General features: G+C 36.3%; 1 protein-coding gene across 8 annotated transcripts in view; it reads left to right on the top strand.

The window, feature by feature from the left end:
* The window catches only part of TMEM87A (transmembrane protein 87A), a 53,426-nt gene that overhangs the window by 16,715 nt on the left and 11,386 nt on the right, over positions 1 to 25,325 (top strand). For 5 of the 8 annotated variants that reach the window (XM_079126135.1, XM_079126137.1, XM_079126133.1 and 2 more), the window contains exons 7-17: positions 2,865 to 2,982; positions 6,479 to 6,540; positions 7,336 to 7,519; positions 8,600 to 8,699; positions 11,190 to 11,283; positions 12,378 to 12,453; positions 15,033 to 15,137; positions 16,552 to 16,610; positions 17,403 to 17,506; positions 24,540 to 24,613; positions 25,157 to 25,218. In XM_079126135.1, the coding sequence (XP_078982261.1) occupies positions 2,865 to 2,982; positions 6,479 to 6,540; positions 7,336 to 7,519; positions 8,600 to 8,699; positions 11,190 to 11,283; positions 12,378 to 12,453; positions 15,033 to 15,137; positions 16,552 to 16,610; positions 17,403 to 17,506; positions 24,540 to 24,613; positions 25,157 to 25,218 (1,038 nt within the window). Of the gene's footprint in view, positions 1 to 2,864; positions 2,983 to 6,462; positions 6,541 to 7,335; positions 7,520 to 8,599; positions 8,700 to 11,189; positions 11,284 to 12,377; positions 12,454 to 13,099; positions 13,173 to 15,032; positions 15,138 to 16,551; positions 16,611 to 17,402; positions 17,507 to 24,539; positions 24,614 to 25,156; positions 25,219 to 25,325 lie in introns of those variants that run through there. The other 3 variants (XM_079126140.1, XM_079126134.1, XM_079126139.1) reach the window with 2 other exon arrangements.

Below are 25,325 nucleotides of genomic sequence, written 5' to 3'. Positions count from 1 at the left end.
GGGGAGGAGAGGGAATGTGGGGTTGGGAAGGGTGGTGGAATGAGGCAGACATTATCCTATGTATGTATGATTGCATGACTGGTGTGATTCTGCATCATGTACAACCAGAGGAATGAGAAATTGTGCTCCATTTGTGTACAATGTGTCAAAATGCATTCTGCCAGCATGTATAAATAATTAGAACAACAACAAAAAATATGTCATTGAGATTACCAAGTAGGGGTGTCCAGGTTTCCATTCTTGCACTGAAATGACTAATAAACTGGTGAACTGTCACGTTCCAACTTTCACAGAACTCTTTTAAGTTTAAAAATCAAAAATAACTAGGAGAAGCTTAATGGGGAAAGAAGCTGCTACCTTGCCCAGACATTAGACTTTTAAGTAGACAAAGACTTTAAATGAACTGTCTTATATATTCTCAGAGAGCTAAAGGAAAGCATGGATAAGAACTAAAGGAAACCAGGAGGACATAGAGATAAAAATTATAAAAAGAAATAAAATACAGAAATGTGGAGCTGAAAAGTAGGTAATGGAAATGAAAAATTGGCTAGAGGGGCTCATGGTATTTTTAAAAAAAATTTTTTTAGATGTTGATAGATGTTTATTTTGTTCATTTATTTTTATGTGATGTGGAGAAGTGAACCCAGTGCCTCACACATGCTAGGGAAAGGCTCTCCCACTGAGCCACAACCCCAGCCGCTCATGGTAGTGTTGAGTAGGCAGAAGAGAGAGTGAACTTGAAGATAGGGCAATTGAAATTATACATTCAGAGGAGCAGAAAGAAAAAAGGATGAAAACAATGAACCGTGCCTAGAAGACCTGTGGAACACCCTCAAGTATACCAGCATACACATAATTATGAGAGTATGAGAAGGAGAAAAGAGATGATATGGAATGAATAGTTGAAGAAATAATAGCCAGACATTCCCAAATTTGATGATAGCATGAACTTAACTCAAACTCCAAGCAGGAATGAATAAACAGTGTTTTATGTCCATGAAATATCACTCATCCATAAAAATGAGTGAAATACTTAAATATGTTTCGATAGAGATGGACCTTGAAAAACAGTGTGTTAAATGAAAGAAGTCAGCTCCAAAGGACAAATAATGTGTGATTCAATACATATATATAAAATGTCCGTAATAGGTGAATCCATAGAGACAGGAGGTAGACTAGTGGTTTTTAAAATTTTCTTTTAGTTGTAGATGGGTACAATACCTTTATTTATGTGGTGCTGAGAATCAAACCCAGTGCCTCACATGGTGCTCTACCCCTGAGCCACAACCCCAGCCCCTAGACTAGTGGAAGGGAGAAGAAGAGATGGAGGGTTATTGCTTAATGAGTAAAGATTTCCTTTTGGGATGTTGAAAATGTTTTAGAACTCAGTGTGGGGTGATGCTTGTACAACATAATGCGTGTACCACATTCCATTGAATTGTGACATGTAGAATTTACCTCAATCAAAAAATATAAAAGATAACAATAGTAATATTTTGGGGATTCAGCTTATAGTATGGGTTACATGCCTAGCAGTGCTTGGAATATAATGTTGTTTTTTCAGGGTCAAAATATGTACATTGAAATTACAGTGCATACTTTTGTTAAGTCCTGGACTATGAGAATTAGTCAGTACCTTTTGAAATTTGTAAGAGGTAGTTTTAAATATATACAAAATTAATAACAAAGCAGTTTATTGCAGTAAACAAATTTTATTAGCTAATGAATATGTTCAGGAAAGTGTCAGTAATTATGAGTGATAGAACATAATATAGCATGATGTTAAAGCTATGAATTTTCCTCACAAACTGCAGAATCTTGTCAGAAGACTTGGAGGTTGTTAACTTCCATTACTTGAGCAGGCAATGAAATGACTTGCTTCCATGTAGACTAGCCTGAGGTAAAATATTGACATGTGAGACTGTGTCAGCAGAAATTCTGATAGTCTTGGAAAGGACATTTAACAGAGGCAATTAAATTCGGGAATTGATGTATATTATTCATGTTTATTGACATCAGATTCCTTTTGTGATAACTGCTTAAAATGTAACTTAGTATCCGAGCATGCTAGGCTTAGAGGTTAAGTGATTTTAGTTGAGGTTTTCTTTGTCAAAAAATATATGTTAAATGTGACTTTTGTATATAATGTACAAGGTATCCTATTTTTTAGTACTTTATGATCCAAGTACTTTGCACTACAGGCTTTTGAAATTTGTGGTACCTACTATTTTAATGAATGAAAATGAAGAACTTCCATGTTTCTGGGGCATATTCTATAGCAAAAACTTCATATTGTATTATTAACTTGTGTTCCTTTTTTAAAAATTTGTTCGTTCTAACTATATGACAGTAGAATGTTTTTATGCTCTTTGATATTTCATACATAAATGGGGTATAATTTCTCATTTTTATGATTGTACATGTTGGAGAATCCTATCAGTCATGTAGTCATATATGTACATAAGGTAATAATGTCTGTTTCATTCTACTGTCCTTCCTATCCCCATATCCCCTCCGCTCCCTTCACTCCCCTCTGCCTAATCTAAAGTAATTCAGTTCTTCGCTAGTGCCCCACCCCCTTGTCGTGAATTAGCATACACATATCAGAGAAAACATTTGGCCTTTGTTTTTTGGGGGATGGGCTTATTTCGCTTAGCATGATGTTCTCCAGCTCTATCCATTTACCTGCAAATGCCATAATTTCATTTTTTAAAGCTGAATAATATTCCATTGAATATATATACCACATTTTCTTTTTTCATCTGTTGAAGGGCACCTAGATTGGTTCCATGGTTTAGCTATTGTGAATTGGTGCTCTTAATTCTGAAGACCTCAAATTTTGATGTCTTTTCTCCCCTCTTTAGGTAATGCATGAACCGTTGCAAACCTGGCAAGATGCACCATACATTTTTATTGTACATATTGGCATTTCATCCTCAAAGGAATTATCAAAAGAAAATTCTCTAAGTAATCTTTTTACCAGTAAGTTCAATTCATTTCTGCTTTAAAAGTTTGTGTTCTTTTCTACTTGTGTTATGTATGGCAGGTAGGGGTAACATTGCTTTAAGTGAGGGAATAATTTAGTAAGTTTTTGTGAAGTGAAAAAATTGGAAGAGAAAAATTACCATGTTTTTGCACTCCATATTACCAGTCAGTCACAGGCACTTTACATATCCTTTCTTCTTAGGTATTATACATAGAATTTCATTTTCCTTTGGTTCTTTTGCTTTTAAAATTTTTAGTTAGTATATGTTCTTGGTATTCTGAACTAGAATTGCCAAAACTTGGTTGCTAAGTCAAAACTTAAATTTTTAAATTAACTATCACTGATTATTTTTCAGTGCCTCAAGAATTTTTAAATGTTCTCCTTTCTGTTATTCTTGCCAGCGGAGTCATTGCCTCTTACCTGGAGTTTGGCAGTGGCTTCCTAACTAACTGTACTTTCTGTGGTGTCTTTGTATTTTCTTTTTGTGGTTTTCTTCCTTACCTTGCTTTCTTAAGTAGAATATGGAATGGAATCAATGATAGCAGTCATCCTTATCTTGCTTTTGACTTTACTAGCAATTTTGGCAGATTTCACCATTAAATACAGTGCTTACTATAGATTTTTCAAAATACTCTTTATTTGATTAAAGATTTTTTCCCAAGTTTACTAAGTATTTCTCTTCCTCCATCCCCCCCCCCTTTTTTTTTTCTTTCAGTGCTGGGGATGAACTCAGGGCCTTTCACATGCAAATTATGCAAAGCTGAGGTGGTGTGGCACAATTTCTGGACCCCTAATTTTATGTGTATCCTTCTGCCTTCCTAGGCCCTTGACTTTCTAGTGGTCAACTAACTAGTCTCCAGGAGCAGTTGCTGACCTTTATTTTCAACCTTTCTTTGAAAAGGATGGAAGGGAGGGTCTCCTTCACTCCATTTGAGTTGCCTTCATGCCTCAAACCTGACCCTGGTTCCTCTTCTTTTTCTTTGAATCCTTCTAGTTTCAGTGATCTATACAAACCACTACCATATCTTGCTTTGGGGTCCAGGATCCAACATGACCAGGGATTCAACCTCCTGCACTGTTCTGTTTCTGTTCAGTTTTGATTCTTGGAAGTATTTATTTTTGAACTTATGCCCTTTTTGTTTTCTCCTTTATGTTTTATTCGTCAGATGTTTGAAGCTCAGAAGGTAAATGATTACAGGACTTTACCATCTGAAAGACCTAGAATTATATTCTCTCTAAAACAGTTTTATCTTCTTTTCTCTCTTTTAAAACCTTTGATGGAGCTGGTATTGTAGTTAGGTGGTAGAGCACTTGTCTAGCATGTGTGAGGCACTGGGTTTGGTCCTTAGCACCACATAAAATAAATAAGTAGAATAAAGGTATTATGTCCATCTACAACTAAAAAAATATATATATTTAAAAAAATTTAAAAGCACCTTTGATGATTCTTCATTGCCTATAAAATGTCCACATTTTGCAATAAGGTCTTTAAAACTCTTTACAACTTGTCCAAGTTTACTTTTGGTTAACTTATATCAAAACACTATGTATGGTACTATGTACTCTTAAGGCTATATGTCCTTTTAAATATACTGCACACTTTCACAACTGTCTTTCTTTTTTTTTTTTGTGGAGGCAGGTACTAAGGATTAAATCCAGGGGTGCTTAACCACTGAGCAACATCACTAGTCCTTTTTATTTTGAGACAGGGTCACACTGAGTTACTGAGGGTCTTGCCAAGTAGCTAAGGCTGACCTTGAACTTTTGATCCTCCTACCTCAGCCTCCTGAGCCATTGGGACTACAGGCCTGTGCTACATTGCATGACTCACGACTCTTTATTCGTGTTATTTTCTCTGTCTGGAAGGCTTTTTACCTTATCATGGAAAGTACTCATCCTTCTGGTTCTGGCTCATAGGGATGGTTCTCTCTGTTGCTTTCCAACCCTTTTTTTCCTGCTAGATGGTTATCCATTCGATGACAGAAAACATCTTATCTCTCTGTCTGCTGTTTCCCATAAGCCTCTCACATAGTGAGTGCTCTATAAATGTATATTTTAACATAGACCACTGGTTAGCAACATTCCTCTGTTTTTTTTTTTCTTTCTTTCTTTTACCTAAGTATTTCTTAAAGGGCCAGTTAGTATTTTCTCTGTTCCAACTACACCAACCATGGTGGTCCAGAGGCAGCCTTAGATGATACATAAATGAGTGGACATGACTTTATTACAATAAAACTGTACAGAAGTAGTAGATGGCTAAAATTGATCTCTATGCTGTATTTCGTTGACCTCTGGCATAGAATAAGCAAAGAATATGTGAGACAAATATTTACTAATTATTTTGTTTGTTCTTTTATTAAATTGGGCAAAGTATAGATTTAATAACAGTTCTGGTTTGAAATTTTTATAATTGCTATTATGGGATGCCCTCCCACAAAAAGTATTGGACCTGGTTTACTTTTAATAATGGTGTGTGTCCTTTTAGCCTGATAAAAGTGATAGGAAATTTTGGTCTAATGGCAGGTATTACTTTTCTGTCTCTGGAGGAAATCTTATTTTAGAAAAATCAGATTTTTATTTATCAAGTCATACCTAAATTTTACCCACCTTTTTTTTTTTTTAACAATTACAGTCTTAAAATAGTCAAAAACATAGTTTTATCAGTTATGGACAATCTTATAATACTCAGATCGATTTACTTCATAAGACTGACTTTTAGATTCACTTTGTTGCATTTTAATTATAGCAAAAGTTTTGAGAAATGTTAACTACCAAGTTTTAGGAAAGGCCAGTTCTAATTTTATTGAATGGTCCTTTGCTTCCATCTGACTTCAGAGTTTTTTTTTTTTTTTTTGGGTGTGAGGATCCTGGATACATGTTTAGGAAACTGGATTGTTTTCACTTTATTTTGTCAGGGCAGGTACATTATTTGTATGACTTAATTTGAATTTGTAGGGTTTAAAAAATACTTTCTCAAAATGATATACTAATATAGCAATAAAATTGAAGCCAGTTAAAAAAAAAGAAAGCAGTAGGAAAATATAAATAAGCAGGTACAGAAGACAAAGGTGATAGAATGAAAAAAGGCAGTCCTGTAAAACATATTAGTGATAATATTGTGAGAAATATACATATGAAGTGTATTTGGAACTTAGAGGAGATGGGGGATAGTTCTAGATGGCCCACTCAGAGAAGTCTTTGTGGAGGAAATATCATTCAGTCCAGTCATTATGGAATATAAGTATGGGAAAAAAGGCTTTCCCACATCAGACTGGAGCATGGGCTTTGGAAACCTGTGTAGGACACAGGCTGAATGATGAGAATACTTAATTTCAAAATGCTGTACAAAGTGTAATACACTATTCATGAGAATTGAAGTCGTTAAAAGTAAATGACCCAGTAAAATTGTCATTAATTTTGTCAAATACTAGACAATATTTTTGTCTAATTTCTGAATCCATTAAATTAATTTTGAGGACTGTGTTTTGGCAGTGACTGTTGAAGTGAAGGGTCCCTATGAATATCTCACACTTGAAGACTATCCATTAATGATTGTAAGTGAATTTATATTTTTAACTCAGTATTTAAACAAGTTTAGCTTGACAGATTATCCATGTTTTGTGGCGATATTTTTTTTAAAAGAATATTTCCTGGGTAGCTCAGAAAATGTTTCTTGAGGTTCTGTACTTAACTTTATTAGACTGTTAATTTAGGAGAGTTAGTGTACCCTGTGGGCCTCATTTTTTTTACCTGGAAAACGAAGAAGTTAATGACTTGCAGATTTGAAACTTGAAAAGTATCTCATAGATCGTCTCATATCTCATAGTCTCTCTAGGATCCAAAGTAGGGTGACAACCCTACAACCCTATAGTTATACAGTGCTACAACCCTTTAGTTTCTGAGTCCACTTATAGTAACTAAGTGATGAAGCTTCCCTCTTTTCATTTTGTATGTGTTTGTAGGCACATGGCTATCCCTGTGTTTGAGAATATCCTTAATCTGTTTCAGACTTCCTTTGTTCATGATTGCTCTGTTCTTCCTATACCTTTAATAGTTTTCCCATTTTGTGTTTTATGGTCTCTTCAGTGTCGTCCTCATTTTTATAAATTTGGATTGTGAGCTGAAAAGCTCTGTTGATAGAGGAGAGCAATCATTCTTTGAGGATAAGTCCTTATATACTTCACCTTTGCTCAAGAGGAGATAATTTTTCAAATTTGTTAGTATTAGACTAGAAAAAAAATGTTTTTCAGATAGAAGGTAGGATATGTATATTTTATAGTTCATTAATACTTAGATGCATGGCTCTTGCCCTAATTCTCATTTTTATTTCTTACCCAATTGGATGACAGTTTTTCATGGTCATGTGTATTGTCTATGTCCTGTTTGGTGTTCTGTGGCTGGCATGGTCTGCCTGCTACTGGAGAGATCTCCTGAGAATTCAGTTTTGGATTGGTGCTGTCATCTTCTTGGGAATGCTTGAGAAAGCCGTCTTCTATGCAGAATTTCAGAATATTCGATACAAAGGAGAGTCTGGTATGTAATAAAAAAAATTACCAGTTTGAGTGATTGGTGAAATGTATAAAAATTTTCCTAAGGTCAGGAGTAATTAAATAGGTCTACTTTTACAATTTCCTAATTATTAGAATAACTTAAGAAGAATCACTAAGATAGTAACTTTTCTTTTTAATCTTGTAACTTAAGGGATCAGTAGTGTGAGGAAAATTTTATTGAAATATGCTCACAAAAGTAGTGGCCATTTTGGGAATGATTAAATTAAATATCAATTGCAATTGATATCTAAGACATGATTATTGTTGTTTGTGGTGCTGGTGATCAAACTCAGGGCCTCATACACCCTAGCAAGTGCCCCATCACTTAGCTAAATCCCAGCCTTAAGGCACCATTATTATGTACACCAAGAAAGAAAGTAAACAGTACCAATTTAAGAATGCCAGTAAGCTGCTATTTATGGTAGGATACACCTTGATTTCAAAGATCTTAAAAAAATGTGGAGGAAAAGTATATCCAAGAATTTATAAAAATGTGGTGATACCAAGATAATCGGAAGTTGCTTGCATTTTATTAAGGTGAACTGGTTATAACAGAGATTGTTTTGTACTGAAGTTTATTGAGATAGTTTCTGTAGCCTCAATTTTTCTGTCAGGCTATTTGATTGTTAATAATTATTGTTGCAAAATATACTGATTAGATCTTTGAAAGGGCTTAAAATAGTGGATGCAAAGTTGTAAATCAGACACGTGTGTGGGGGGGGGACTTTTCTATGTATGGCTATTTTTACAGTCTTAAAAAATGGAGAAGAAATACCCTTGATACTATAAATATGGACAAACTCCATGTGGGATGAGCTGTTCTGTTAAGATTTTAGTGAAGTTGGGTGGGAGATGAGTTGAACATACCTAGATTGCTATACATGTAAGATTTAAGAGAGAACAGCTTTTGTGCTTATACAAATTATGGAAGAGGTTTTCTTTTTTTAGTAGGACTTAATATCAGTGCTCAGTAAGAGTGTTTCAGTGATTTATATTCTGATACTGAATTATGCCTTTTGCTGAGCCTGGAGTGTAGTGCCATTTCTTGCTTTTTTTCTCACAGTCCAAGGTGCCTTGATCCTTGCAGAACTGCTCTCAGCAGTGAAACGCTCCCTGGCTCGAACCCTGGTCATCATAGTCAGTCTGGGATATGGCATAGTCAAGTAAGTATTAACTTCCTATAAGAAAAAGCAAATTAATATGATGACTAAAATGAAATACGATTGCAGGTCCCCTATGTAGTAGTTCTGAAAGAAATAATTCTGAAATAAGAAAAGATATCTGAAATTTTGCAGCAAGTGTTGGGAAAATATTAGTTTTATTTCACTTCTTCAGGGTGCACCTGCAGAAAAATCTGCAGTGTTACAAATAGTTTTAAAATACAGAACTTAAAGAAAACTTACAGTGACTTTACTCTTCCAAAAATTTTTTGCAAGTCAGACTTTTTTGTGAGAAGAGCATTCTTACTATAACTGTCTAAAAATTACTTTTATTAAGATTTTTTTTAAATTGGGCACCTTCTATATACTAGGCATTGTTCTAGGTCCTGAAACAGAAGATTTAAATTTGGAAGAAAGGGGACACAGGCAAAATTGAAATAAGCGAGTTAAATAATGTGTCAGTGAAAAGTGCTGTGGAGCAGGGGGTGCTAGGCAGGAGCTGGAGTTACGTTTGTAATAGGATTCAAGGAATGCTTCACCTAGTGACATTTAAGCAGAGAACTTGAGGTGAGGGAGCTATATGTAGACCCAGGGGAAGAGATGCTGAGATGTGATCAGATTCTGTATATTTTAGAGCCAATGGAATTTCCTAATGAAAAAGATTTGTGATGTAAAAGAGAAGAGGAAGCAAGGATGATGCCAACTCTCTTGGTCCAATCAAGTGACAGGAAGGAATTGATATGTAGTGAACTCAGGAAGACCTTAGGTGAAACAGGTTTGTGGCTGGGGAGATACTAGGAGTTGAGCTAGATATCCACATAGGGGAGGAAAAGGGAAGAGGTTGGGGCGGAGATGTATGTTTCAGAGTTATGAGGTAAGATGTCACTTAAAGTCCTGAGACCACCAAAGAGGAATGTATATACAAAAGAGGTCCAAAGATGGCACCCTTGAACATTTTCTGTTATTTAGAAGTCAGTGACATGAAGTAGAGTTAGCAGAGGAAACTGAGGAGTGAACAGTGAGGTGGATAGGAAACTGAAGAGTGTTCTGAGGAGGGGTGTTAATTGTGTCAAATGCCCTCATAGTTGAGGTCAAGTAAGAGGATTGAAGATTAACCATTGTCTTTAATTACATGGAGGTGTTAATGACCCTCACAAGAACAATTTTGGTGAAGTGGTAGGGTCAAAAACCCAATTGGAGGAAGTTCTAGAGAGAATAGAAGGAAGAGAATTGGAGTTAGCTGTGTATATACATAATTATTTGAAGGAGTTCAACCTTAAGCAGGATTAGAGGACTGGGGATTTAATAACTATTTAAGTGCCTTTTGCTCTAAGACAGGAAATATTCAGGGTTTGTGAGATATACCAGTAGGGAAATTTCCCTCCCCTAACAGAGTTTTCCTAGTGGCAGACATGATTTAAGTGAGTGCATCTTAAACACTAGTGATTACCTGGGAATCGTGTTAAAATTGTAGATTCTGATTCAGTAGAATTTTTATTAAGGATTTAAGTCTTTCTGTCTTCAAACAGAAGTTGTTCAAAAGACTTTTTGTATTTTGTTGGGTTTTATTTGTTTTTCTGTGATAGGGATCTCATCCAGGGCCTGAGGCATGCCAAGGCACAGGTGCTGTATCACTGAGGCACACCCCCAGCTTTTGTTGGATTTTGAGCTTGCACATATATCATTTGTTTAGTGAACTGTAATAAGGTATTCGATTATACTCAGAAATTGTTAAAACATTTTTATATTTGTTAATAGTATCGTACTTATGTTGTTTAAAAGTTTTAACACATACTGAAACACACAAAAAGATATGGTATCTAGGATTTGCTTCAAGATAATAGAAGAGTGGGGAAATGAGTAGGGTGTGTATGGGGCAGAATTGACCATAGGTTTGTAGTTGTTGGGACTGGTTGATGGGTTTGTTTATAGGGACTTATTTTTAAAATTTTTTTAGTTGTAGATGGACACGATACCTTTATTTTATTTATTTATTTATTTTTATATGGTGCTGAGGATTGAACTCAGTGCCTCACACATGCTAGATAAGCACTCTACCACTGAACTCCAATAAGTAGGGACTTATTTTACTACTTTTGAATACATTTCAGAATTCTCTATAATACATTTTTTTCTTAAATAGTAACCAGAGACAGGATCTTAAGTTCTAGTATTCCCTATTTTGCTTTATGATCAGTTTTTAAAAAATAATTTTTAGTTGTAGATGGACACAGTGCCTTTATTTATTTATTTTTATATGGTGCTGAAAATCAAACCCAGTGCCTCACCTGTGCTAGGTGAGTGCATTCTCACTGAACCATAACTCTAGCCCCTTGGTTTGTTCTTACGAGTTTTTTTTTCCTCTGAAGTGAATCAGATGTGTGTTGCTTATCATTAGATTGTTAGCCTGTACTGATTAACAATTTCCTGTGACTTTGCTTGTGTTAAGGTTTGCCCTAAACTCATTCAACTCTTCCTTTGCTTCCTCTATAGGCCTCGCCTTGGAGTCACTCTTCACAAGGTTGTGGTAGCAGGAGCCCTCTATCTTTTGTTTTCTGGCATGGAAGGGGTCCTCAGAGTTACAGGGGTCAGTACTGCTTTTTGTGATCAGTTCACTTAACATCATTTTGGTTTTGAGAGGGGGAATTGGAAGTATCTGTGGGAGTTTCTTTACTGTTGCTTCTCTCACCTATGGGCTCTGATTTTTCAGAATGTAAGTATAGGTTGAGTATCTCTTATCTGAAATATGTGAGACCAGAAGTTTTTGGATTTCAGAGTTTTTCATATTTTGGAATATTTGCATAAACTTTACTATTTGAGCAGCCTAATCCCAGAAGCAGAATTCCAAAACATTCCAAAATCTAATACTTGTTGAGGGTCACAGATTTGGGAATTTTGGATGAGCAATGCTCAACCTATGTATTTTATTCCTTTTAATCTATCTATTAGAGCTTTATAAATTTAATGTATGACCCAGAATGAATGCTTTCCCCGTCCCCAGATTGATAATTATTAAGTTCCTTCTCTTGAACATCAGACTCCCATTCTTGAATAAGTGACAAACGTTGGAATCATGTACTAATTAGTTAAAGTAGTAGTACTCTTTGCTTACCCAGCACTTGAGTTTTGAAGATTTCCTTAAAATGCAGCTAATTTTTACACAATCCTTGAAAATTATATAAGTATTCCCTTTGCCAAGAAAGGAAACCAAAGCTCTGAGATCTAAGTGATAAAGAAATTTATGTTACAAATTAAAAAAAAAGAAAAATTTATGTTAGAGGATAGAGGATGTAGCTCAGTGTTAGAATGCTTGTCTAGCATGTATGCGAGGTCCTGTGTTAAATCCCCAGTACCAAAAATAAAGAAAAGAAAGTTATGTTACAGATGGAGTAATGGAGTAAAAACAAAATCAGTCTCTCTGGGCTATTCAAGTTATCTTGTTTATTTAAAATCAGATTCTCTTAAAAACTTGTTAAATTCAAGGTGGTAAATTCTATAAACTTCACTTTGCCCTCAATAAAACTGGACTCATTAAGTTTTACAATAAGTTTCTTTTTAAATACAACACTTCATGATTGCAAATTTGTTTTTCAAACCTCGCTGTCCTCTGTACATAATTTTCTTAGACTTTTGGCAACTTTAACCCTCTGTCAATTTCATTTTCTTCTGCTGCTGCTGTAGTATTTTTCTTATTCCTTGGCTCTGATAGTAAGCCTGGCCCTCTCAGCAATTGATGCCTGTATTATTTTATGGATATCCTTTCAATAATGTCCTGATGATTGGGTTGTTTTTAGGATTATATAAAAAGGATCTTGGCTATCAACTTGTGGAAACTAGTAGCATAGTTTTGGGAACAGATAATTACATTTTATTTTAGGGTGATCTATTGTAATACTTCATTATATAACAATTTTGGAAATCAATAAATTTTTGTGTATTAATGACCCACAATTTTTTTTTTAAATATCAGAAGGATCTTTTAAGACTTTAGCTGAAATCACAATAATAGGAAATCAGATGCGATGGAGGTTATAAGCATGAGAACTTTTTAATCTATCTATTAGAGCTATCTAATATATCTATTAGATCCATGACACCTCTTACATGGATCTTAATATGGTGGGAACTTTGTGGTGGTGACCTCTATGGTAGTTAGCAACGATTTTATTGTTTTGAAATTGTAATTGACAGTTTGTGTGAAATATCTATTACTGTATGTTCTGTGTGAAGGTTTGTAATAAGGGAAGAATGATTAGATGCCATATGTTAGACCTTTTTATTTTCTTTCAGCCGAAAAGCAGAGTCATTCCAGATGATTATATTGATGCAGAATCATGTGCTGGTTTCTTCTCTATGCCTCTTTAGCCATCTGTTTTTCACTACCTCTTGTTCTTTGTCTGCAGGCCCAGACTGATCTTGCTTCCTTGGCCTTTATCCCCTTGGCTTTCCTAGACACTGCCCTGTGCTGGTGGATATCCTTCTCATTGGCTTGTTTGATGGAGGTCCATTTTCTCCCTTTGGAGATGGGTTTCTATTTAATCTTTCTGCAAAGAATTTTTACTAGTTTTATTAATTTCTCTTTAACCTGGGATAGTGTATTTTAAGTCTTAACAACCTGAACATTCAGGTAAGCAGCTTTTTGTTCTTTGTTTCTTTTTTCTTTTTTTAAATCTTAAAATCATAAAAGTGGGCAACTGTGAACTGCACATAAAATAAAAGATTCTGGCTTTTCTCTTTTAAATAAACATTTTACCTTGATTTTGGATTTGTTATTTGCTCATCTCACTTTGGTGTTAGAATCACTGCTGCTCTGGTGCTGCTCTTTCTTTTAACCTCTAGCAATTATTAAATGCTTTGAAACTAACAAAAAGAGTTTGATCCTTAAAATGTGGTTTCAGGAACTAATCAGGTGGTTTGATTCTTTTGGAACTCTTAAATAGGTTTAGCAGGTTTCAGCCATTATAGGATGAGTGTTTTTTTCCCTCATCAAAAGCTGACTTGGGATTGTTTGAAGACTTCCACCCTTTAGAATGAATATTGATTAATTTACATGCAAAGTCAGCAGCAGTAAACAAGTTTCTGTTTAAGTAATTTTTTTTTCCTTGCTCCTTAATATTAAAATTGTTTATTGGCCTTAATAGAGTGAAGGACTCAAATTTTGGGGGCTTTATCTCTTCTGGGTTATTTTGAATTTATTTTGGCTTTTATATATTTGGACCTATGTGTGATTGCACAGTATTATTGTCTTAATTGTGATTACTGTAAAAAGCAGAATGTGAACAAAATTGTAATTTTGTGAATTTGAGTGGATTGCCATATAGCAAAATGTTTGCAATTGAAGTGTCCTGGGTGCAGATAACCAAAACTTTCCTAGATCAGTATCTTTCTAAGTGTGTTTTGTGAACCCCTGTGAGTATTGAGAGGAGTAGAGAGGTAGATGGGATTGGACCATGAAGATAACCCAGTGGCTAGGTAACAGCCATGATGACTCTGATAAAGGGAAGAGCAAGTTCCAACTCCCTTATTTTTAGTCTGCTTCTCATTCTGAAAGGTGGACATGGGAGTGAATGTCATCATCCATAGTTGTCTTTCTCTGGCAAATTCCACTTGGGGATGGAGATTCATTACTTGCGGAGCCTAACTGCTTGTGATTTTCAGACAGTTGTAAGGTCCTCTTAATTCATGGTAGCGCAGGCATCTGATTGCAGGTTCCAGCAGATGGCAGAAAGGGACCAAGTGTAGAATTGTGTATGGAAGGTTGTAGGCAGGAGTGCTAATTATGGTCCTAGACTGAGTTAATCAGGCCAGTTAAGAATGGTTTCTAGCCTTGAGTGAAGATGTTGTTAACTCCTTGTACCTTGCTTGTTGCTCTTACCACTCTCCATTTGTTTATTTCCTTTTTTTTTTTTTTTCTCATCTTTTAAAATTTGTTTTCCTAAAAATCCTGTTCCTTGGGGCTGGGGAGATAGCTAAGTCGGTAGCGTGCTTGCCTTGTAAGCACAAGGCCCTGGGTTCGATCCCCAGTACCCCCCCCCCCAAAAAAAAAAAAAAAAAACAACAAAAACCTGTTCCTTTTTTTTTTTTCTCTTTCTCTTATTTTTGCATTCTTATTATATCTTGGTTCTTATTTTATCTGTCTTCAGTGTCTCATTGGAAAATGATGACTTACTAAGGTTTGGTGTGTTTGTGAGATTAAGTGAAAATAAGACAGTTTAGTCCTCTGAGATTGATAACTATTGATATGACCCCAGATTCTCCAAGAACACCTAAGGGTTATTTTGCAAGATTACTGGTGTTTTCCTGAATGTTTTAATTCCTTGACCTGCAAACACATATTTATTAGCCTGACTCAAACCATGAAGTTATTAAAACTTCGGAGGAACATCGTAAAGCTCTCCCTGTATCGACATTTCACCAACACACTTATCTTGGCAGTGGCAGGTAAGTCTGAGACTTTCTTCCTATTGTTTAAATGTGATCCTGTGATCCTTTTGCAACAGAGATTCATATGTGAGAGGTCATAGGTAGGCATAGAAATTTTGTGCATTTTATTTGAGGAAAAATTCTTAGCCCTTGTCAAATTCTCAAAAGGATCTGTGGTTTAAAAAAAAAAAAAAAAAAAGATTAAGAACCACTTACTAGCTAAAAGTCAACTTCATATAATTTCACTTCCTACCATGTCCCTTTCCTATCTCCATTCTCTGTCTGAGGCATTTTTCCTTGAAACAAGTTAACTGAAGTGCCAAATAGCATTTGGTTTGTTTTTAGAAGATATTACCATTTGCTTATTTGATTTTATTAAATGGCTATAGAATTTTAGATTAGGGTACATTGGTACTTTGGTACTTTACATATTTTGCTAAGCATACATAAAATACAGACATTAGGTAGACTGTAACGAAACTAGGCTAATTTGCTTGCTTACTTTTTGGCCCTTCTACCAAAAATAGTGAGGCCTGTCCTGTGATTAGAACTAGCTCTACTGCTTGTGTTGCAGCCATTTTATCAACTGTTTTTTGCTCATCTAATCAGGCTATGAAAAATTAGCTCATTTTACTAAAGATGAAAGAAAGAAAAATAAAATATTGATATGGTCAGGAAAAGTCATGTTTCCAATGCTTCTGTGCTAATTGTGAGGATTACTGAAGTAGCCAGATGGTAAACAAAGTTATTACAAAAGCTATTCTTTAAATGCAGAAAGTGTTGACAAGAGTATGTGACATGGGCCTTGCTTCTAGTAGGTGTTCAGTAAATTAATATTGTTTTAGTCAGCTTCTTTGCTGCTGTGACTAAAAGAACCTGACCAGAACAACTGTAGAGGAGGAAAGTTTATTCAAGGGTTCATGGTTTCAGAGGCCCTACTCCATAGAAGGCCAGCTCCATTCCTCAGGGCTCTAGATGAGGCTGAACACTGAACATCATGGTGGAAGAGTACGGCAGAGGGAAGCAGCTCACATCATGAGGAAGCAGAGAGACTCCACTCTAGCAGATACAAATATATACTCCAAAGCCTCGCCCCAGTTCCCTCCTCCTGCAGCCACACCCTGCCACTTCAGTTATCACTCAGTAATCCCTATCAGGAGATTAAACCACTGATTGAGTTATGACTCTCACAACCCAATCATTTCTCCTCTGAACCTTCTTGCATTGTCTAGTGCATGAGCTTTTGGGGGATACATCATGTCCAAACCATAGCAAATATTGAATATATTTGTGAAAATAACATAGAAAATGATTGCAGTGTATTGGATATTAGAGGATGTGTGGGATTCTACTTAACCAGGATCAGGAATTATAATTGGGGATGAAAACCAACATTGACCTGCTCTTAATCAGGTTTTTTATTTCATGTTAGCATCTATTGTGTTTATTATCTGGACAACCATGAAGTTCAGGATAGTGACTTGTCAGTCGGTAAGTCACACATATTTATAAATATAAATAAATAAATAGAAATTTATAAATAGAAATTTATAAATTTTATACATGGCGATGACAATGGCAAAGTTCTTGTAAGGCAAGCACCCTAATAAATTAGGGCTAGGTCTTCACTTCCCTCTTCCTAAGAATTCTGTGCTGTCATGGTGCTATGGTATGATAGTTGGCTTTTATTTGACTGCCCCTGTGGTGGGAGAGAATGTTTAAGTGGTAACCACCGTCTGTCCTAACCCCAGCTACCTTAATTGAAAATCTCAAACCAGAAGTCCAGAGTACTGAATTTTAAGTATGTGTGAATAGTACTGATTTGAGTAGAAACCCTGTCTTCAAGATCTGAGCACAAAGACTGTAGCCAATAGGATTTTCCCCCCCACATTTTTTAAATTAGTGCATTATAGTTGGCCAATAGGATTTATTTGGAGTCAGGTAAGGCTGTTTCGGCAAAATTAAATGAAAATGAATATTTTGAAGTATAAAAACCTAATACTACTTCTACTTTTTCTTACCCTGAATAAACCCTTCTACAGAGATTCTAAGAGCTGGTGAATTTCTTGAATGTTCTGTTCAGATGGTGCCTTTTCTTCAACTATAGCACTGCAGGGGAAGAAACTACATTTATTCACTTTGTATTCCCAGCACTTAACACACATCAGGCTCTTAGTAAATATAAGTACATAAATAAGTGATTCTTGTTCTGTGCCAAGGGCTTTGTGAACAAAGTATAAAGATAATAAATGTAGACGTTGTACTTTTCCCCCCTCATTGTAGGACTGGCGGGAACTGTGGGTGGACGATGCCATCTGGCGGTTGCTGTTCTCCATGATCCTCTTTGTCATCATGGTTCTCTGGCGGCCATCAGCAAATAACCAGAGGTTCTTGGAATCTTTTACTTACTCTGCTAATGGTTAAATAGCTATTTCATGAATTAGGATTGGTGCTTTAGAGGAGTGTGTCAGAGCTGTATCATATAGTGGAAGGAACAAAGGGACTGGAATCAATTGAATTAGGTTCCTTTCTTGGCTTTCCTTAATATGCTTAGTGATTTTGGCATGCTATCTCTTTTCATTTCTCTGGGCCTGTTTCCTTTTCATATAATGATGAGGAATTATGTCAAGTGATATGAGGTCCCTTTCAACTCTGACATTTTCTGATAATTATATAGGTAAAGGAAAGACAAATTTCTATAGGCCCAGCCCAACTCACCTTATAACAGTAGGATAAAATGAGGACTTAAGTAACTGACTTAGGAGTTAAAAATTCACATGTGAATTTGATTTGTTCAACTGTACACAAATTTCAGTTATTAAAGAACTGCCTGTTATTAATTTGTGAATATCCATGCCTTCATTTCCCCCTTTAAAAAAAAAAAAAACCTTCTCTTTTGTATTTAAACAGTTGAGCTTATATTAAACAATCATATTGAAGAAGGAAAGGGCTGTAACTAAACAGCTCTTTTCTATGAAATGGGGTCTTGCTATATTGCCCATGCTGTCCTCAAACTCAAAATCCTCCTGCCTCAGCCTCCTGAGTAGCTGGAATTATAGGGGATGCCACTGTGTCCAGTTTGAATAGCTAATTTTATAATTAAATATATCAATGAAAGAAAGTCAAGCCACAGAAAAGCCGTTCAAGAAAATAGAGATCTGAAATAACAATGTTCAAAAAGAACCTATATGTATTTTGGAGACTCTCCTTTTACATCTATCTATAGATAATACTGGTAACTTGCTAGCTATTTGTATTTAAAATGTTTTGCTTCCTTGGTCTTTAAAAAAAGTTTTGTATTACCTTCCCTTTTCCTTACCCTTTTCTTTTAAACATTGCCCCCATACCCCGTGACTACAGTGTTATTAACAGCTTAATGTGGTATATCCTTCCCCATTTTATTCCCTGTTCAAGTTAGAATCTTCTTATACTCACTTAACAGTACATATAGAAATTTCTATCCAGAAACTTGTTTCAATTCATTCATTTTCACGGATGGCATAATATTACATGATACAGATGTAGTACAGTTAAATTAACTTTTCCCCTTTTAATGGGTATTTGTGTTATTTCCAGTTCTAGGGTGTCTCAGCATTCTTTGTTTTACCTTCTTCCTCCTTTCCTCTCCCCTTCTCTCCCCTCCTCTCCTGTCCTCTGCCCCTCCTCTCTTCTCTCCCTTCTCTTCCCTTTCTCTCTGTCCCCCTTTCTTCCTTTCTTTTTCCTTCCTTTCTCTTCTTTTTGTCTTTTTTCTTTCTCTCCCTTTTTTCCCCTTTCCTTCCTTCTTTCCTTTCCTTTTTTCTTCTTTCCTTCTTTTTTTGGTTGGCAATCTTACTATATTACTAGGCTGGCCTAGAACTCTTGGGCTCACGTGATCCTCCTACTTCTGCCTCCTGAATAGCTGGGACTACAGGCATATCCTGCCATACCTGGCTCATTCCATTTTCTAATAACTGTTTAAAGACTTCCATTCTGCTGGGACAAGTCCCTTGACTCTCACATCTCTTACAAATCATTCTGACCTTTGCTCTATATTGTTTTAGCATAGTTTTTCCCTTTTGAAGTGATTCAGACATGACTGTGACTGCTCAGCTAGCAAGAACCCAAACTTGGCACAGTGTCATATCGGCCTACATGTGTTTTTTGGGTAGGGGCTCATCCAAGTGTGGCCCATGATAAGGATTTGCTCCAACACTCTTCCTTATTTTCATTTTAGCTATTACAGAAAACAGTAACCAAGGGGTTTGTCATTTTGATGATATTCACTGACATGCTCCAGATACTGCAACATTTATTTTATGTTAATCTCATTTCAATACTCATGTCTTTTTGTTTCTGTCTCATAGAAGCACCCACCCCCAGATGACTTTATAACCTGCCCTTCCCCAACTAGACTTCTATCATGGACCCCTCAATTGACTCAATTTCTAAAAGGGAACTCCAAACTGCTTGCCCTACGCTACCCCCTTCCAGCTCGAAGCAGCCCAGAGCAGTCATCACCCCCTTTCCTTACAGCAGTAAAGAATTCCTAAAGCAAAAGGCGGGAATAAAGCCAGAATTGAGGACAGGCAGTTAGTGTAGAAATAGGGGATCGGGTCAAATGGAGGAAATGGAGGCCATGAAAGCCCTCTGCCTCTGGAAGTTGGAGACTGCCCCTGGGAGAATGGAATGTCAAGGATCTGCAGAGCCCATTGATTACCAGATTTACCTGCCCTTGTTAAGGACTGCAGACAAGGAGCTGCTAATTAATGCCCCCTGGGCCCTTACCTGGCTGAATCACTTTGGCCCTTCCCCTGCCCATTCGCTTCTCACTTTATGCATCTCATCTGCAAAACCAGGCCTAGTCACATAGGCAGGAAGGAGAGATAAGTGGGGAGAGAACTGGAGAACAAAAGAGACCTTAACCTATAAAAAATGTAGGGTGCACTCACTTTTTTAGAGTGGGACTTTAGAACATCAGCCATGGCCCCCTTCTCCCTCCCAGGAAAAGTCTGTATTAATAAGCTTTAAATAAAACCCGCTTAATATGCTAAATCCTACTGTAATGTTAGGATTATCCTGTATACTCCTCCTTATAATACTTGCAGTTCTTAAATGTTGTGGTCCATTTTCAACAAAAGAATCATAAGAGTTCAGGTCAATCTAGACCTCCTGAAGGAATCCCTTGTCCAAATTAATAAAAATGGAAGTGTTGGGGGAAATCCTAGTTCTTGGCTGGCAGCAGTGAATGTCCCAAGTGTGTAAGGAAAATTTGCTGGGAGGAGCGTTCCGCTTTGGTCACCTAGGACAGTAAACAACTGCCCCAAATTGACTCTGTTACCAAGGGAACCTGTATAGGAACCTGGTGAGACGTCTGATCCCCTGTGGCACATTGTGATTGGGCAAGAAACCTATAAAATGTATAGCTGCTCCTGCAATAAACGAGTTTGCAGGCTGCTCGCCACAAGCCTGCTTCCACCCAGCTTCCAGAGTCTGGGTCTTAACTCCGCGCCCTTACCCCGTGTACGAGCTAGTCCGGCACAGGAGAAGTAACAGGGGTTATGCATTTTTCTTCTTTCTTGTTACTTTGCATTTTCTTACACATTCATTGAGCCAACTCCCCAGGAGTTGGAGCCATCATTTCTAAATTTTGTTGGTAATTTTTAACTCCAGTAATGATAAGAACAAAGCTGCAGTTCCATATCATGACTGACCCTGTGCCAACCTGGGACTCAAAGGTTCATTAACTTCCACCCTCTCATCCTTTATATTCTTAAACCACATATTTCAGTGACTCAGGGTTGTTGTAATTAATCTGAATTCTGACTCCAAGTACCCATAGTTAACCAAACTACAAAGTCCTTGGGGATGGGCCCCATTAGACAGCTCTCACTTCTGACCTGAGTTGCAAGCCTAGGGGGTTCACAAAACCACTTTCAGCTTTGATCATTTGCTAGGACTCACAGAACTTAGTGAAAGCTGGTAATACTTGTTAGCTACCTGTAACTTATTACAAAGGAAAGGCACCAATTGAAATCAACCAAGAGAAGAAACACATGAGGCAGAGTTCAGGCGGAGCCTAAACAGAAACTTATCTAAATGGAAACTTATCATAATTCTGTCCCCATAGAGTTACAGATGACATTACTTCTGGCTATAGTATGTAATAGTATATACAGAGTATTGCTGTCCAGGGTAGTCACCTGAACCTTTGATGTCCAGAGTTTTTAATGGAATTTGCTCAGGTACTGTCCTCTTGAAAGCTGGGCTGATACCTTTAGTGTCCAGTTCTCCAGAGTTTGGAACTGATGTGATGGAACCAAACCCCTATGATGAATCACACTGTTAAACTGTCTGTTAGCCAGATATCCTAGGCAAACAAAAACATTCCCATCGGGCAGGATAATCCAGTGCTATAGTGATTACTTCCCAGTAGTCAAGGGGAATGGTCAGACCGCCGTTGGTTACATAGGTTAACTTTTCATTGCACACTGGCACATAAGAGATGGTCAGCATTTAATGAGTGTGTTTCAAATTGCTGGGTTAAAGGGAATGCATATTTTTATCTTTGAAAGTATTTCCAGATTATATTCTCATAAAAAACATAAAAATATATTCTCATAAAAATGTGTATATGACAATAGTATGAAAGGAGCTTTTCCCTCTGCCCTTCTACATCTCCCATTACTTTAATTTTTGTAGGTGTAGTGGATAAAAGTTAATATTTAGTGTAATTTTTATTTACATCTGAGTTTGAGCTTTTCTTAAAATATCTTTTATATATTAATGGTCATTTAGTTTTGTGAATTGGCCTGTTGTATTTGGCTTATTTTTTATTGGATTATTGATCATCGTTTTAGTTCATTTTAGCAAAATGCCATTGACTGGGTAATTATAATGAGTAGAAATTCAATGGCTAATAGTTATGGAGGCTGGGAAGTCCAAGATTAAGGTGCCAAATTCTGGTGAGGGCCTTCTTACTGTGTCATCATGTGGTGAAGACAGAAAGGAAGAGGCAGAGTCCACTTGCAAAAAGCCTTTTTCATAACAGGATCAGTCCATTAACCAGGGCACAGCCCTCACAATCTAAACACCTCCCATTAAGCCCCATCTCGCATACTTTTGCTCTGAGAATGAAATTTCAACACGAGTTTAGAAGGTACGAGCATTTCAAACCATAGCAGTCATTTATGTACTGATTTGTTGTAATTCTTAATATGTTTTAAATGCCAGTATTTTGTTTGTAGTATCGAAGATATTCTTTTCTAGTTCATTACATTTTAATTTTTCTGTGCTGTTTTTGTCCGTATTAAAATGCAGAAATAACTGGATGTAGTGACTCACACCTACAATCCCAGAAGTTCAGGAGTCTGAGGCAGGAGAGTTTAAAGCCAACCTCAGCAATGTTGAGGTGCTAAGCAACTCAGTGAGACCCTCTCTAATTTAAATATAAAATAGGGCTGGGGATGTGGCTTAGCAGTCCAGTACCCCTGAGTTCAATCCCTGGTACCACTGCCACCGCCCCCCCCGCAAAGAAAAGGCAATATGAAGTCACATTTGTCATTTTTTTTCTTTATGAATTTTACGTTTTGAATCTTGTTTAAGAAATTCTTTTCTAGCCTAAGGGTGAGGTCAGAAGTTTATTTATTTACACACATATATATTTTTCATTTTATTTAATTAATTAATTTATTTTTTCTCCATCAAAACTTTTATTCACTAAGAATTGTTTGATTCTGGGTCTCTTTTTGCTATTATTTTGTTCCTGTATCAGTACCCTGGCTTAATTACATAACTTCCTAATGAATCTTGGTATCTGGAGTGCTTCAACCTTTACCCTTAATCTTCTTTTTCAAAAGAATGTTAATTTTAAAAATTAACATGCTTGTTTAACTCCAGGAAAACTTTATAAAGATTTGATTAGAATGTAGTTGAATTATTGAACTAATAAGGGAAGTTATATATCTTTTTGATAATTCCATCTTTGGATATGTTATTTCCACTCATTTAGTGCTTCAATTATGTTTTATTTAATTTTTTTATATGAATTCAAGCTTCAAAAATATTGCATATGATTTTTTCCAAATATGTAGGAATGCTGATTTCCCTTCACCCAACCACTCCCATTCCACCTCCTCCCTGTACTAGGAATTGAACCCAGGGATGCTCTGTCACTGAGCTACATCCTCAGCCTTTTTAAAATTTGAGACAGGGTATCAAGAGCTACCAAACTTGACCTTGACTTGGAATCCCCCTGCCTCAGCCTCCTGAATAGCTGGAATTACAGGCAGGTGCCACTGGACCCAGCTAAATACTGTTGATTTTTACATATTTATCATAACCATCAACCCTCCTACATTATCTTGTTACTTCTGACAATTTCACCTCAGAGAGGTTTTTGTGTAATGACAAATAATCCTCCTTCTTCGTTTCTGATTCTTATTATATTGGCTAGGTCTTCCTATATAACATTCAATAGACGTGGTGACAGTGGGTCTCCTTATCTTATTCTGATTTTAAATGCAATCAGGTATTATCACTAACTATAATATTTCTCATGACATTTTGTTATCCTTTAATAGATGATAGACATTTTGCATTTCTCGCTTAAAGAGTTTTCATGACGAAAGGGCAATTTAAAAATAAGCAGAATGAAAATATTAGGTAATAATAAAATGGAAAGTACATAGTGAGATCAAATCTAAAGCTGTGGCAGCTGCTTTACTGAGTCACTTAGGTGTGAGTGAGCGACATCAGAGGTGTACCCAATCAGACCTTCATCTTATGAACTCCCCACTTGGAAACAAGATTAGGCTTTCCTTAACTCTCAGTTTGGAGGCTGAGATTGTAAATTAGATGAAAATTCACTTTCCTTTGTATGATACGTAGTCTTACTGAATGCTTGCTAAAAGTTTCAGGTATTGTTCTAAGCACAAAATAACGTCTATGAGTGTTTTAAGTAATGCTCTGTTATCCCCATGCACATATGAAGAAATCAGGAGTACAAAGATTAAGTAACTTGTCTTAAGGTCACAGGTAGCCTGCACTCATAAATATGGGACTCTTCTGCTTCACTCTTGCTAATATAGACATTTAAGAGCTCTGAAGGGGAAGATTAGTATTCCCTAAACTGATTTTTGTGAGGTTTACTACAATTGCAATTATTTAAGTGTTGTAAAATCCAAGTAATAGCTGGGAATGCTGTCACACTACTGTAATCCCACCTACTAGGGAGACTGAGGCAGGAGGATCACAAGTTCAGGACTGGCCTCGGCAACTTTGTGAGATTCTATCTCTGAATAAAAAGCTAAAAAGGGCTAGGGATGTAGCTTATTGGTAAAGTGCTCCTGGGTTTAATTGCCAGTACTGGGGGGCAGGGGTAATCCAAATAATAGAACGTTTTTGTAGTTTTCTAATTTTTCTATTCTGCCCTCGTTCTATCAGGTTTGCCTTTTCACCATTGTCTGAAGAAGAGGAGGAAGATGAACAAAAGGAACCTATGCTGAAAGAAAGCTTTGGTAGTGATAACATTCACCTTTTATTTGTTTTAAATATTTTTTCATATAAGTTTATTATTTTTTTATAACAATTTTGTTCCTGAACTTGGTTTGTGGTAAAGTTAGGTAAAGAGCAAATAAGCATATATATGTATGTATGTATTTATATACTTGTTTATATATGTGTATATATATCTCCATGTGGTGGTGCTGCAGTTTGAGCCCAGGACCTTATGCCTGCTAGGCAAGTGCTATACCAGTGAGCTATACCCCCAGTGAGGATATAAGTTTTAAGATGACGCCATGATAAATTGATTAAATAATTCCACATTAAATGTCCAGTTTACTTGCTAGAAACAAGCTAGAAATTTAGCTTTGAACTCCCCAGCATAAATGTAAAGATGGAGCGATATCTGTTGTATAATTCACAGAGGTATTACTGCCTCTTAAATTCAGAGCTTAAAGTAAAGCTCTGAATTCAATTTTGTGTTCATTGCTGATCTGTTGACAAAGTTAACATATCTGTGAGTGTTTTTTGTTTTTGTTTTTTTTTTCCTTGTACAGAAGGAATGAAAATGAGAAGTACCAAACAGGAACCTAATGGAAATAGTAAAGTAAACAAAGCAGTAAGTATGACTTTTTTTCCTTTCCTCTTTGGTTTTTGCGTGGTCTATTAGCCCTTGTGGAACCCAGTAGTTATGGTTAGGCCTTAATGATTCTTGTACCTATCCTA

The sequence above is a fragment of the Sciurus vulgaris genome (assembly GCF_902686455.1).
Source record: "Sciurus vulgaris genome assembly, chromosome: 2".
Classification (NCBI taxonomy): Eukaryota; Metazoa; Chordata; class Mammalia; order Rodentia; family Sciuridae; genus Sciurus; species Sciurus vulgaris.
This window is presented reverse-complemented; position numbering and strand designations above follow the sequence as displayed.